Source organism: Panthera onca, chromosome D1 (genome assembly GCF_046562875.1).
Source record: "Panthera onca isolate mPanOnc1 chromosome D1, mPanOnc1 haplotype 2, whole genome shotgun sequence".
Lineage (NCBI taxonomy): Eukaryota > Metazoa > Chordata > Mammalia > Carnivora > Felidae > Panthera > Panthera onca.
The window spans coordinates 53,537,786-53,553,091 of record NC_138348.1 but is presented as its reverse complement, the minus strand read 5'-3'; the positions used below and the strand labels follow the sequence as shown (position 1 = coordinate 53,553,091).

Here is a 15,306-nt window from a genome sequence, read left to right as displayed (position 1 = left end):
CTCAAAGGGAGTGGGGAAAACAGAATCGGTAAAAAATAAACGAGGAGGTGGCCCATGATTTCATTTGTGTTGCGTTATTGAGGGAATCTGAGTGGTGTGGAAGCAAACTATCCAGAGACAGGCTGAGGAACAGTAACAGTGGAGCTCTTGAATCTGTCCTTACCTAACACTCAACAACTGTGAACCTTTGTTTGAATAGAGTTTAGATCAAATGAGGTAAAGACAAAGATTATTTCTCATATTTCTGATTCTCTTTGAGCAAAGCAACACGAAGCTACCTTCATCGGTCATGTCCAAGGTGACTAACAGCACCCAAGCACCCTTCTACTTCATCCTCACTGGCATCCCTGGATTTGAGGCCTCCCACATCTGGATCTCCATCCCCTTCTGCTGCCTCTACACCATCTCCATCATGGGTAACACCACCATTCTCATGGTCATCCGCAAGGAGCCATCCCTCCACCAGCCCATGTACCTATTTCTCTCCATGCTGGCCCTGACTGACCTGGGCCTCACCCTCACCACCCTGCCCACAGTCATGCAGCTCCTCTGGTTCAATGCTGATGAGATCGGCTTTGAAGCGTGTTTTGCACAGTTATTTTTCATTCATACATTCTCCTTTATGGAATCTTCTGTGTTGTTGGCCATGTCCTTTGATCGCTATGTGGCCATCTGCCGCCCTCTGCATTATGCCTCCACCCTCACCGGTGAAGTCATTGGCAAGATCGGCTTAGCCATCATTTGCCGCTGTGTCCTGGCTGTTCTCCCCTGCCTTTTCCTACTCAAGCTCCTGCCCTTCTGCCGCTCCCACCTTCTCTCTCACTCCTATTGCCTCCACCAGGATATGATCCGCCTCGTCTGTGCTGACATCCGGGTCAATAGCTGGTATGGATTTGCTCTTGTTTTGCTCATTATTGTGATGGACCCTTTGCTCATTGTGCTCTCCTACACACTCATCCTGAAGAGTATCTTGGGCACAGCCTCCTGGACTGAGCGGTTCCGGGCCCTCAATAACTGTCTATCCCACGTGCTGGCTGTTCTGGTCCTTTATGTTCCCATGGTTGGAGTATCCATGACTCATCGATTTGCCAAGCATGCCTCTCCGCTGGTCCACGTTATCATGGCCAATATCTACCTGTTGGCACCGCCTGTGATGAACCCCATCATTTACAGTGTCAAGACTAAGCAGATCCGCCAGGGAATCTTCAATCTACTCTTCCAGAGGAAAGTGTACTAACGAGAGGAATTTAGGTTTACTGGAGGAATTTTATTTAATAATAAGGAGTCAAGAGTAGGTGCTACTGCCATCAAAAGTGTAAGTACCACAGATGGGTGAAAGAATAAGTATTGTATAAGCTTCTGCTGTAAATAAATAGAAATCATACTTCCTTAACTGGAAGTTAAAAAACCTATGTTTTTTTTCCTAAAGTCTTTTACTCTATATTACAGTTCACTAACCATATGACTTTGAGAAAATAAATATTAAAAAGTATAATTTGATATGTAACCCCTGTTCTGATTTCGTCACATTGGTGTTGCTATAATTATGTGATAAAGTATAAGATGCTGCTTTACAAACTCAAAATGCCCCTAATGTATAAAAAGACTTATTAAAACTATAGCAAACCCATGCCCTTATTTGTAATTCCTAAAGTAAATATCAGCTTCTAATTAAATACAGCTGCTCATGTGATCTCAATCATCAAGAATCGATGAGAACTTTCATACAGTAGGGGGTCAAACAGAAGATAGAAAAACCACTGTGGAGGGATTCCTGGATCAGTCAGTTAAGTATCTGACTCTTGATTTCAGCCTAGGTCATGATCCCAGGGTCGTGAGATCAAGTCCCTCGTTGGACTCTGCAAAACATGGAGCCATCTTAAGATTATCTTTCTCCCTTTTCCTCTGCCCCTCACCCCAGCTAGTGCTCTCTCTCTCTCTCTCTGTCTCTCTGTCTGTCTCTCAAGAGAAGAGAAGAGAAGAGAAAAAGAAAAGAGAAAAGAAAAAAGAAGAGAAAAGAAAAAAAGTAAAGAAAGGAAAAGAAAAGAAAAGAAAAGAAAAGAGAAAAGAAAAGAAAAGAAAAGAAAAGAAAAGAAAAGAAAAGAAAAGAAAAGAAAAGAAACTGCTGTGGAGATCATTGTTACTTGGAAAAAAATGAACACCAAATATCAAAAGCCAAAGTGGGGAAGGAACCTTGGGGTTTAAGAAACTGTTGAACTGACTTTCGATGCAGAGTCCACTGAAAGTCAATGGTGGTACCACGATTCAGGGAGATAGAAAACTATTGCTCCCAGAAGATGGTAGATGCAGGCAGGACAAACAACAAACATCTCTGCAGATAAGCATAACAAGAGTTTGAATGTTAAGAGTGTGAATGCATTGGAACAACAGATATTTGTTCATAACTAGATGTTTTCATCTTAGCTGGCTCAAACCTTGCTCCTACTGGGTTGGGTACCTTTGATTTATCATCATGACTTGCTAATAAATGAGCTGAGAAAGTTTAACTCTTTGGAATCGCACGTTCTTCATTTGTAAAGTGTGCATAATTATACCTCCATAAACTCATTTTAAGGAATATTAAATAGAAAACACCTGTAAACTGCCTGAGGTTTGCAGGAATACCTTTGATAAAGGAACATGAAGGAGTTTTCTCAGTAAAACTGTAAACAGTATCAGTAAAGGGTAAGGAACCAGGGCTGTGATAAGGACATCTCAATGTAAATAAAGAAACACTACATTTTGTGTGCTGATTGTTCTTAACGTACGTTATTCTATGCTATTTTCAACTATTAACCACATGTGTGTATACACAGAAGGGGTGTGGCCACGTCACTACCTCTCCTGGTAGATCTAAGGTATGTCCTGTGCTTTAAATCCCTCCTCTCACCTCTCAGACACTCAACACAATTGTGACACATTGTCCTCAGTACCAGAAACAATTGAAGAATAGAGAGAATTCAGTCTCAAAACTGCATATAGAGTTATAATCTTTTAGGAAAACCTTAACCTCTTAAAGACTCTGTAATAAATTCTTAAATATGTATCCTACTAACTATTAGGTATGCCTCAACTACTGTTCTTACGTTCGGTGGATTGTCATCAGTAGCCTGGGGCCCAGTTTTCGCACCATATTTAAGCAGGATACCAGTGAGTTGAATCTGGTTTTAGAGTACAACTCACTTCTGATGTGCCCCACATCAGTTGTCAAAGGGCTACACTCTCATCTTTGCTCAAGTTGGGGGATCACATTCAATAACTCCCCCTGACTTACCTTTAAGACTACCTTATTAGAAAAGATGTCTTTGCCTTAAAATGTCATTTACTTTTATTTGGGAATCAAAGAACAAATACACTAGAATAACAACAATCATCTGCTGCTGAGGACAACCTGCTTTGGTACCTGCAGAAGAGCATTCAAAACATACATGACACATTTCCCGTGGCTCTAACTTTCCTTTATCCAAAGGGAGATAATCATTAACAGGCTTAGACAAACAACAACAACAACAACAAAACACTCAACACAAAATCTGCCTAACCCTCATTACTTCAGCATTGCTCTTGGTGCTATTATCATCATTATTGTTATTAATGGAGTCGGAAAGCAACCATGGATAACTGGATCATTCAAGTCATGGAATTAAATCATGACACCAGCCCCAGGAGAAAGATACATTATATAAATGTAAAAGTTAGGTTTTTTAGGCTCAAAGTAGTAAGTGAAATGCCCGTCGTCACACACTTGTCAAGGGGCACAATATTCAGGAATCTCTCTGAACCCCTTGTTTCCTCCCTTTTCTCTTATTTTTCTCCAGCCATTTTAGTGACTCTCATGGCATCAATTACCTCTAATGTACATAAAACTTCAAATCTATATCCACCAGTTAAAATTCTCTTGTTCTCCAAGATCTTTAGAGATGACTGAATTGTCATCTCTATCAATATGGCTTAGCATCACTTCAAACTCAGATTGTCGAAAACTATACTAATTACCTGCCACTCTCTGTACTAGTGAGGGTACACCACCACCACCCTGGTCACACACACACACACACACACACACACACACACACTGCACACATTTGCATTCAGGCAGCATTCCATAACTCTGTGCCAACTTCCTATAGGCTCTTAGCACAGAACCACACAAGTAAGCAAATTGCTATTTAAATCACATTATAACTCAAATTTTAAAGTATCATCTTTGGAAAACAAATGTGGTCACAGAATATTTATTATTTTATTGATCATGATACGTAGAGGACTTATATGCCTACTTATACACACACACACACACACACACACACACACACACACACACATTTGGTCCTTTTTGTTTTTTTATCCTTACCTATAAGGCTTAATAACATATTTTTAGCATAAAATTGTAGTTTCATTTTTTTACATTTATTTTTCATTTTGAGAGAGAGAGACAGACAGAGACAGACGGAGAGAGCACAAACAGGGGAGGGACAAAGAGAGAAGGGGAGACAAAATCCCTTGCAGGCTCCATGCTGTCTGTGCAGAACCCTGATGTCGGGTTCATTTCTGGGAACCATGAGATCATGACCTGAGTAGAAATCTAGAGTTGGATGCCTAACGGATTGAGCTACCCAGGCATCCCAAATTGTTATTCTCATTTAAAATGATTTCTTTATTATTCTGTCCAGATTTCCTTACCATTCTGTCCAGAAGTGAATTATATGACTTAAAGCATGATATTTATTTATTTATTTACTTATTTATTTATTTATTTATTTATTTTATTTATTTACAGCATGTGTGCACAGCATGCATGAGCCATATGGGGGCAGAGAAATAGGGAGAGAGAGAGAGAGAGAATCCAAGCAGGCTCCATACTGTCAGTGCAGAGCCCCATGCCAGGATGGATCTGTGGAACCGCCAAACACAAGATCCTGTGACATGAGCCAAGATCAAGACTCAGAGGCTCAACCGACTGAGCCACCCAGTTGCCCCTGAACAGTCACCCCTGAAGTGGCGATGGTAGTCATATTGTGTTCCAGAACCTGAACATGTTCCACTTCCATCAGGAAAGCACGAAGATTTCTGCATGGTTATGCCCTTATCTGCACAGCACGTTATCATAAAAAGAGCTCTCACTACTTTGAAAGGTTAAAAACACTGATTCTATGATCTCATGTTTACATCCTGTCTTGTAAAGCATATTGTAATATGCTTGTTGGTAGCCATGTTTCTCCTTTTGTTGTGAACTTTGTCATTGTCCCTTTGTGGTATTAGTGTTGATAAATATTAATACTTTTCATTTTTCTGTATTTAATATCAATTCCTTCTATGGTAGGGTTTTTAAACATGTTTTTAGAAGTTTTTAAATTTCATTATTTTCTGTTACAAAGACTTAATTTTTTGTGCTCACATCCACTCATCTTTTCCTTTGTCATTTTTGACCACTTCTGCTGAGGATAGAGTCCTCTGCAATGAGCTACATAAATGCTTACATGGTTTTCTCTATTTTTCTTGTTACTGATTGACTTTTATAACTTAATCTATTTGAAATTTAGTTTCATGTGATATTGAAGTGAGTCACCAAATGACCAATAAGGGACTAATCTTCTTTCCTATTTCAGTTTGAAATGGCTTTCACCATTCACTTATTTTATAAACATAATAGAAAAACTTATCTGTTTTTCCAGACATTCACTGCCAGGTGAATGCTCCTTGAAAGTGGTGGACAAAATTCCTTTGACCGGCAGCTCTCTGGCCCCTGCCAAAATCTCTGCCCCAGCCTCTAATGCTGAGAGGAGGAAGCTTCTCATGCATGTAGTTTCCAATCTAATTCAACAAGCCACAAGAACAATACTTCAGCGTGGTGTCTTCACCTGGGGCTGTATGAGGGGACCATGGGCACAGAGACCCTTGTGGACAAAGCTGACTTCTTGGCATCCCAGTGGAACCCCAGGTCTCAAGATGCGTCTTCGTGTACTCCTGAGGGGACCTGCCACACATCCTTACATTCCAGCCCAGAGATTTGCAGGACCTTATAACAGAGCTACTCTGTGAGACAAACAGAGAAAGCAGAAGCTGCAGATAGTGATGTGGGCACCACCACACAGGAGAAATCACAAGAAACACTCTGTCGGTGCTCAGGCAAAAAAGGAGGGGTGATGGCTATTGCTAAGGGTGGAAAAGAACTATTGTAGGTAATTGCCTTAGAGGAGTGCCTGCCATAGACTGTGGCTGTCCTCATCTGGGCTCTCCCCTCTCTCCTCTCCTGTGCACGCTGCCCTTGGCTTCCAGGTATATTTGGATACTGCATCAAGAAAAGCCTAGTTACAGATGACATCAAGTAATGAGAAAAAGACGGCAGGTGAGAAATGAAGGGTGATCAAGAAGAATAATGATCTTAGTATATGATAAAGTAAATGACAGAGAAAGACTTGGTGATTCCTTTAGAACAGGTGAAACAGGTGAGGATACTGTTAGAATAGTCAAAGGCAAATTTGAAAGGAAACACCGGATAATAAAGAGAAGGACCTGATTTTAGCCATGACATTTGTGTGTACCAGTTCATTTTCAGTCGCTGTGAGAACAGTGCTGATGATATGACTGGATGACAGGCAGATTCTAGGGCACTGAGAACTCAAAGGGAGTGGGGAAAACAGAATCGGTAAAAAATAAACGAGGAGGTGGCCCATGATTTCATTTGTGTTGCATTATTGAGGGAATCTGAGTGGTGTGGAAGCAAACTATCCAGAGACAGGCTGAGGAACAGTAACAGTGGAGCTCTTGAATCTGTCCTTACCTAACACTCAACAACTGTGAACCTTTGTTTGAATAGAGTTTAGATCAAATGAGGTAAAGACAAAGATTATTTCTCATATTTCTGATTCTCTTTGAGCAAAGCAACATGAAGCTACCTTCATCGGTCATGTCCAAGGTGACTAACAGCACCCAAGCACCCTTCTACTTCATCCTCACCGGCATCCCTGGATTTGAGGCCTCTCACATCTGGATCTCCATCCCCTTCTGCTGCCTCTACACCATCTCCATCATGGGTAACACCACCATTCTCACGGTCATCCGCAAGGAGCCATCCCTCCACCAGCCCATGAACCTATTTCTCTCCATGCTGGCCCTTACCGACCTGGGCCTCACCCTCACCACCCTGCCCACAGTCATGCAGCTCCTCTGGTTCAATGCTGATGAGATCGGCTTTGAAGCGTGTTTTGCACAGTTATTTTTCATTCATACATTCTCCTTTATGGAATCTTCTGTGTTGTTGGCCATGTCCTTTGATCGCTATGTGGCCATCTGCCGCCCTCTGCATTATGCCTCCATCCTCACCGGTGAAGTCATTGGCAAGATCGGCTTAGCCATCATTTGCCGCTGTGTCCTGGCTGTTCTCCCCTGCCTTTTCCTACTCAAGCGCCTGCCCTTCTGCCGCTCCCACCTTCTCTCTCACTCCTATTGCCTCCACCAGGATATGATCCGCCTCGTCTGTGCTGACATCCGGGTCAATAGCTGGTATGGATTTGCTCTTGTTTTGCTCATTATTGTGATGGACCCTTTGCTCATTGTGCTCTCCTACACATTCATCCTGAAGAGTATCTTGGGCACAGCCTCCTGGACTGAGCGGTTCCGAGCCCTCAATAACTGTCTATCCCACGTGCTGGCTGTTCTGGTCCTTTATGTTCCCATGGTTGGAGTATCCATGACTCATCGATTTGCCAAGCATGCCTCTCCGCTGGTCCACGTTATCATGGCCAATATCTACCTGTTGGCACCGCCTGTGATGAACCCCATCATTTACAGTGTCAAGACTAAGCAGATCCGTCAGGGAATTATCTGCCTCCTTTCCCAAAGAGATATGTGCTTAAGATGAAAGAAAGAATTTGTTAAATTACTCAGGAATTAGAGTCACAGGCTTATGGGGAGGGTACGGTCAGAATGAGAAATGATGACTTTACAGCAATATGCCATCCTGTCTTAAGGCCGTATGACATTGTCTTGTCTTTTTGCAAATTTTTGTTTTGGAGAACCTAGCAGCACATATCCTACCTAAAAGAGATGTAGATCTGAATTGATAAGATTCTAGCACATTTACTTGCCAGTGGAGTGGGCTTCATTAATTGAGTTAGGATGTAAATTTCATCCTCCTTTCTGGATATACTTCTCTCCCATGGGCTTGGTTACTTACATTTGAAGGAATCCCTTCGCTCTTGCCTCCGCCACCCATTGCTAAGGCAGCTCCACTCAGGCATCCAGGTAGACTCTAGCTCCACTGCCCTGGCTCACCCTACTTCATAGACACGCCCCAACTTTCTCCCGAAAAAGTAAAAAATAAAAAAGTGGTAAATCTTCCCGAGAGGATGGATGCAAATCAAGATGCTCAGCTATTCAGATTTATTTAATCAACATGATTTCAGCAGGTCAAATGAACACATGCAGAAGATTGGGGTGGAATGGTTAGGTCTCCCACAGTTAGAATAACACTCTCACCTTATGACAGGTCCTTTAGTATTTAGAATTAAAACTTCAAGTAAGTCTACAGATAGTATTTAGGGGAGTAGGAACTCATTTTTCTGACCAGAGAAGACTGTGTTTTTAAAAATTTAATGTCCTTAACGTGGCTCAAACTGTCAGGGGAAAGTTCCCTTTGGCGAATCCTGTACTGGAAAAGGTTCCAAGAGAAAGAATATGGCCTACTTGATCATTTTTTTGTGGAAACCAGGTTGGCTCTCTCAGAAATATCAGCTATCACTGTAGTCACAGATTACAACTGTGGTCACAGCTTCTGATTACTGAACCCATAGTGCAGGTGGCCAGTATGAGGACTGTCTTAGATTTGAATCAACATAGGCAGGGCTTCAATAGGAGTGTAGTGGGGAGGGTAGGATTAGGAAGCAAAAGGCAGAGAGCAAGTGGGGGAAGGATGTCTTTCTCCACCGATATCCTTCCCCCCCTCCCCCACCTTATTTTCCCACGTTCTTTACCAGAACCTAGAAGTTAGCATGTTTCTCCAGAGGACCAAAGATCAGCTGGCGTAGGGAAATAAATTGTAAAATGGGTGCCATGTGCAATCTCAGAACAGGGGAAATTAGGACCAGGAAATCCAAATGTTAAAAAAAAAAAGTCAAAGAAATTGGTAGGAATATCGATCAAAGAAGACTTTTCTTTCAGTGGACAGTTACAGGCTTGAGAATTTCCCAAAACATCATGAGGGGAGAAAGAGTCTTGGGATTATGCCTGGTTTTGAAGAGGATCACATGACACCTTTAATAATATCTCTTTTTTTCATTAATAATTGTGTGACATTTTGACCATCTTATGAAACTCTCTGAATCCATTTTTTGGATTTCTAAAACTGGGCTAATAATATCCAGCTCAAAAGGCTGAGAATTTCCAATGAAACGTGGTATGTAGAAGACATGGGCTTGTATCACCAAGGTGCTAGGTTTATAGGAATTGTTTTCTCCATCTCCCTTCCAAAAAGTTACACTCTGGATTGTGAATGGGAACATCTATGGAAGCATCTGTGTTCTCAACTCCATGAGAATAAGAATCAGGGGGGTTAAATGGTAATTGTCCACATGCACAGATGCTACCATTTCCCTCTCAAGACTTTCCCAGGTGGGAGGGTGGGTTTTTGAGGTGGAGGCGACAGAACAAAATTCAATTCAGGACAGTAAGATCTGTCAGTGTCATGGGCTGAATTGCTGAATTGTGTCCCCTGAAAATTCATATTTAGAAATCCTAAGTCCCCGTATCTTAGCATGTGACTGTAAAGATAGGGTCTTCAAAGAGGAAATTAAATTAAAATGAGATTAGGATGGGTTTTAGTGCAATATGGCTGGTGTCCTGCAAAGAAGAGGCAAGTAAGACACACATCAGCACAAGCATGGTGGGAAGGCGATGGGATGACAGAGGGAGAAGATTGCCATCTACAAGCCAGGGGAGACAGGCCTCAAAGGAAACCAGTATGGTGAGAAATTGTGCAAGGCCTCCAGAGTCGTGAGAAAGTAAGTTTCTGTTGTTTCAGCCACCAAGTCTGTGGCACTTTGTTACAGTTGCCCTAATCAACTATTCCTACCTGTGGCCTGTATTTCTAGAACTATAAAATTAAGGTCAACTGTAGAAGATAGTAGAGATATTTCGGTTATAAAGAGACATGCATTTGGAAACACAAAGAGAAATTCTTGGGCAAAATAAGTGTTTCCATGACCAGTGAATGGTCTGGCTGACTGTCTGGGTTATAAAATGTAGGCTAAGTAATGGAAGACAAGGCATGCATTGACTCCCAGCCAGGTTTATGTTGCTTGTGTCTCTGCATGATGTCTTTGCAGTGGCTGTTGAGAATTATCTCTGCCTTTTAAGTAATCTCTTAATGAGAGCTCTCTATCAACTGAATTTTATGGCCACCTATGTCCAGAACCTCAGACAACAGCCAATATTTAACTGGAACCAAAAAAAGGTTAAATGAAGAATTCTGCTCCTATTCTTTGTTCAGGCTTTCTGTTTCCTGTCCCTAGACAAAACTGTTATTTGTGTGTGTGCATATATGTATGTGTATGGTCTTCATGACTTAAGAAATCACATGATATGTTTAAGAATTCAAAATAGATTTGCTTTCTGAAAAATTTTTTTGGCTAATGTTAAATGTTTCTGCATAAGTTACTCACTGCCTAGGATCTAAACGACTATACGAGTCCCATTGGGATACAGAAGTGTGTATTTCATAAAATTCAGAAGATGGTATTCTTGACCCTTTTTGTATATAAATTTCATATAAATGAAATTATCCAGAGTAGTCTTTTGTGCCTGGCTGCTTTTGCTCCCCATGTTTTTGAGGTTCATTCATGTCTCTCTGTGTAGGATAGTTTGTTCCCTTTTATTGCTGAGTGATATTTCATCATATGGATATCCACAATTTTGCATATCCATTCACCTGCTGGTGGGCATTTGGCTTGTTTCATATTAGGGCTATTCCGAAAAAGCAATGCTGTGTACTTTTTATGTGAATACATGCTTTTACTTCTCCTGTGTAAATATCTAGCTGTGCCTGCCATGTCGTTTGCCAAAGCACTCACGCTATTTTATATTTCCGCCAGCAATACGTGACATCTTTGCTAACACTTAACACTGTCAGTCACTTAAATGTTAGTCATGCTAGGTTGTTAAGTACTATCTCACTGTGGTTTTAACTGCATTGTATTTTATCATATTGTAAAATGTCTCCCTATACCCTGTATACAAGTCCTTTATGAGATATACGTACTGTAAATATCATCCCCCTGTCATTGGTTTGCTTTTTCATTTTCTTAATAACGTGTTTTGAAGAGCAGAGTTTCCAAAGTTCAGATGAATTGCATGCCTGTTAAACCTAATACAAAATTTGGGCTTGCATTTTGCATATACTTTTAAAAATAAAACTTTTTATTTCAAGATAATTGTAGATGTGTATGCAGTTGTAAGAAATAACCAGTCACCTTGACTTTACAGAAGCTGTCATTAATGGACATGTAATCTAGTAATTCATGGCAAAAAGGTCACCACAATGGGATGAGCCGGATGAAGTCCAGAAGAATAGTTTATGGTGAGGAAAACGTTTGCATTGTAATTGGAGGCCTGGAAGTAAGAGAAACTGAAAACATGAGACCACTTACTGATCAACTAACCCAGCCCTGTCAATCCACTCTACACAAAGACCTGTGTCCCTTAGGAAGTGTGAGAATGGTCCTTCTCGTTTGACTAAAGGTTTCTGGGAAACCCTAGAGAGCCATAGGCAGATAAAGGGGAACAATGAGCCCCATGCTGACAGGGCTGAAAGAGGTGGAAGGTCAAGGAATAGACCCATCATGGGGTGCCTGGGCTCAGTCAGTCAGACTCTTGACTTCAGCACAGGTCATGATCTCAGGGTTCGTGAAAGTGAGCCCGACATCAGGCTCTGCACTGATGCATAGAGCCCACTTGGGATTCTCCCTATCTCTCCCTCTCTCTCTGCCCCTCCCCCACTCACATGGACACACATTCTCTCTCTCTCAAAATAAACAAACATTTATATATATTCCCATCACATGGCATGCTGAAGTTACTGAAGGCTAAGGGGAAGGGAGAAAAGAAAAACAGGAATAACCAGGTACAGTACCCCAGACCTACTAAACCCTAAAAATAGGGTCTGAAATTCTACTAGAGAGAATTTGGGTCTTTTGCTAGGAGTCTTAGGATCTAAAACCTGGGCATTATGAGATTGTCCCTATTTTACTTTATGCCTAAAATGAGGGAATTTAATCAACTGTTCCTCAATCTCAGAGTCTCTTAGTACATAAATTTTTAGGGTGGAAGGCCATTAGATGGTGGTACAGAGAGTCTGATTCCTTCCATGACAGGAAGGAAGCTACTTTATAAGCTCCCATACAATTTATTGTTTAAACAATGACATTTTGGGGGAGGGAAAGGGAGTGCTACTGATAATGATGCTGAGGAAAGTAAGTGTAAACCATGATTATCTGGGGCAAACCAGAAAATATGCTCACCTTACTCAAAAGCATGTTCCTAGGATGATCTCTCTTGCTTGGGGTATATTCTTAATCCTTGCCTAACTTATCAAAAGCAGTAATTTGTTTCACCTCAATTCAAACATGATTAGGTCTCAAGTCTTTACTGTTATCTTGCTAGTTATCAGGCTTTTTGCTGGGACTTTTGAGGGGAAATGGAAAAATGAAATTCACTATCTCTGCCTTCACACTGATTACATCTGACGTGCATGTACACACATGCAGAGACCCACACATGTTGACAAGTTGTGAAATAAAAAGGACTAGGGAGAACACCTGTGATCCAAGGTCAAGCCTGTGACAATGCTTAGAATCCCTCATTCCTATTCCTCCACTAAATGTCTGCTGTACAGCCTGGCCCACAGCAGAAACACCATCAGTTTATAGATGGACCCAAAGTCTCTGCCCTATTGGAGGGATTCAGAGCAATTTCCTCTTGCAGGAGAACAAGGTGAAAATCCCCTGTCGGATTGGCTTGGTCTTGACACTGTAGATGATGGGGTTGAGCACAGGAGGCACAAAGAGGTAGAGGCTAGACATGAGTGTGTGGACCAGGGGTGAGGCATGCTTGGCAGCACGATGCATCACAGACACACCAATCATGGGCACGTAGTACATGAGCACTGCGCAGATATGTGACACACACGTGTTGAGGGCCTTCCGCTGTCCCTCCCCAGAAGCAATGCCCAGCACCGTGTAAAGAATCAGCACATAAGAGACAATGATAAGCAGTGAGTCCAGCCCAAAAGTGGCCAGGACAATGGCCAAACCCAGGATGCTACTGAGCTTCGTATTAGCACAAGGCAGCTGGATCAGGTCTGAGTGGAGGCAGTAGGAATGGGAGAGTACATTGGTGTGGCAATAGGGCAGTTGTTTCAAAAGGACTGGAAGTGGGGCCATGAGCGTCACACTCTTCAGTGTGATGCCCAGACCCATGCAAATGATACGTGGCAGGGTTAGGATGGCTGTATATCGCAGTGGATTGTAGATGGCTATAAAGCGGTCATAACTCATGGCCAACAGGACCCCTGATTCCATGCAGGAGAAAGTGTGGATGAAGAACATCTGAGCCAGGCAGCCATCCAGGTCAATCTGGCGGGCATCAAACCAAAGAATACCCATGACAGTGGGCAGTGTAGACACAGAAACACCCACCTCTGTCACAGCCAACATGGAGAGAAACAAGTACATGGGCTCGTGAAGGGCAGGGTCTGCCTGCACTGCTGCCATGATTAGGTTGTTACCCACAATGGCCACAATATACACAGTGAAGAAAGGAATGGAAAGCCAGCCATGTTGGGCCTCCAATCCTGGGATGCCAGTCAGGAAGACGGATAGGTCAAGACTTCCATTGCTTTCAGCTCCCATGTTCACCTACATTTGAAAAAAAAATGAAATTAACTTCCTCCTGAAGGTCTTCTGCCTTCACAGTCCACTGCAAAGGCTGAAGGAAGGATATGGAAGGAAGTGGGGGAAATTGAAAACATCTACATCATTCCGGGTAAAAACATAACAGACATTCCTCTCACCTCCTATTCCCCTGACCTCTAGAATCCTTAAATTTTACATGTAAAAGAGATATTTGAGGCTGGCTGATCTTATGAGAGACAGAATAGCTTAAAAATTAAGAGCAAAATACTAGAATAAATCAAGCCTGTCAAAATCCATACTCAGCCAGTGACTAGATGTGTGATATGGACAGCTTATCTATATTCTGATCCGAAGGGTTTTTTTTTACTTGTTTGGTTTTTGTTTTTTACTTGTCAAGTGGAAATATTAATAATACTTTTATTTGTGTATAAGAAATAAATGGGAAAATTAAGATCATATGTTCAGTGTTTTAGAGCTCTATATGTGGATTCTATCACACCTCAGTTGGAAGCCCAGTTAAAGCTCAGTTTACTCTCAGTGTGACCTTGAACAGATAACTTAACCTTCCCAAGTTTCAGTGTGTCCATTTGTAAATTAGGGATAAAAATATATTTGCCTCATGTGGTTGTTGGTGAACGCAATATTGTATGGCATATAAAACGCTGAATAAATATAAACTCTTTTACTCTTAGGGAGACAATAAGACCCAGAGAGGAAGATTAAGTCGTATACCAAAAGCCTGAATCAGTATCCACAGAACGTAAGTTATGGCTTAGATATGCAGGGTCTCCTGGTAGTGATGTTTCCATTTCCCTATGGAGATGAGAGAGAGTAAACCTCAGGATCTAGGATGGAGTCATTAGAAAGAATTGCATTTCAGCTCTGCCAGTGTAGATCTGAGAAAACAAGGACACCAAGGATAACGGAGGACAGTGCTAACCTCCATGTGTCCCCACTCTGCTCAGGGAAAAAAATGTTTTGAATGAAAATGAGACAGGGGTTTTACAAAACTGATAAAGGGAGAAATACGAATAAAAGTGGAAAATGATATGGACATCCCAACTGAGAATTCTATGAATACACAAATGACTTCTAAATTTAAAAACAAGAGTTCAGAGTGAGAAGATGTATTGGCTTCAAAATAGCAGACCTGATCTGGAATCCATGGAGAGATCAAAGACACAGAGATAAAGGACTCCATTAGTTGCAAGAGATCAGAAAGAATTAGTTAAACCCCAATCAGAAGGTGAAAATAAGGTGCCTGGGTGGCTCAGTCAAGTGTCCAACTCTTGATGTCAACTCAGGTCACAATCTCACGACTAGTCGTACGATAGAGCCCTGAGTCAGGCTCCATGCTAGGTGTGGATCCTGCTTAAGATTCATTCCCGGGGCACCTAGG

At 41.7% G+C, this 15,306-nt stretch overlaps 3 protein-coding genes across 3 annotated transcripts; 2 read left to right on the top strand and 1 right to left on the bottom strand.

The window, feature by feature from the left end:
* The first annotated feature begins 286 nt into the window (after window positions 1-286).
* LOC132675273 (olfactory receptor 51Q1-like) lies at window positions 287-1,237 on the top strand. Its single transcript, XM_060627680.3, has one exon. It carries the CDS (start codon window positions 290-292, stop codon window positions 1,235-1,237), a length of 948 nt encoding a protein of 315 aa, XP_060483663.3. The 5' UTR covers window positions 287-289.
* A 5,652-nt stretch (window positions 1,238-6,889) lies between these two features.
* On the top strand, window positions 6,890-7,864 carry LOC132660611 (olfactory receptor 51Q1-like). The gene has a single exon (XM_060604416.3). It carries the CDS (start codon window positions 6,890-6,892, stop codon window positions 7,862-7,864), a length of 975 nt encoding a protein of 324 aa, XP_060460399.2.
* Window positions 7,865-12,956: 5,092 nt separating this feature from the next.
* Window positions 12,957-13,904, bottom strand: LOC132662409 (olfactory receptor 51I2-like). Its single transcript, XM_060607882.3, has one exon. It carries the CDS (start codon window positions 13,902-13,904, stop codon window positions 12,957-12,959), a length of 948 nt encoding a protein of 315 aa, XP_060463865.2.
* Window positions 13,905-15,306: the final 1,402 nt, after the last annotated feature.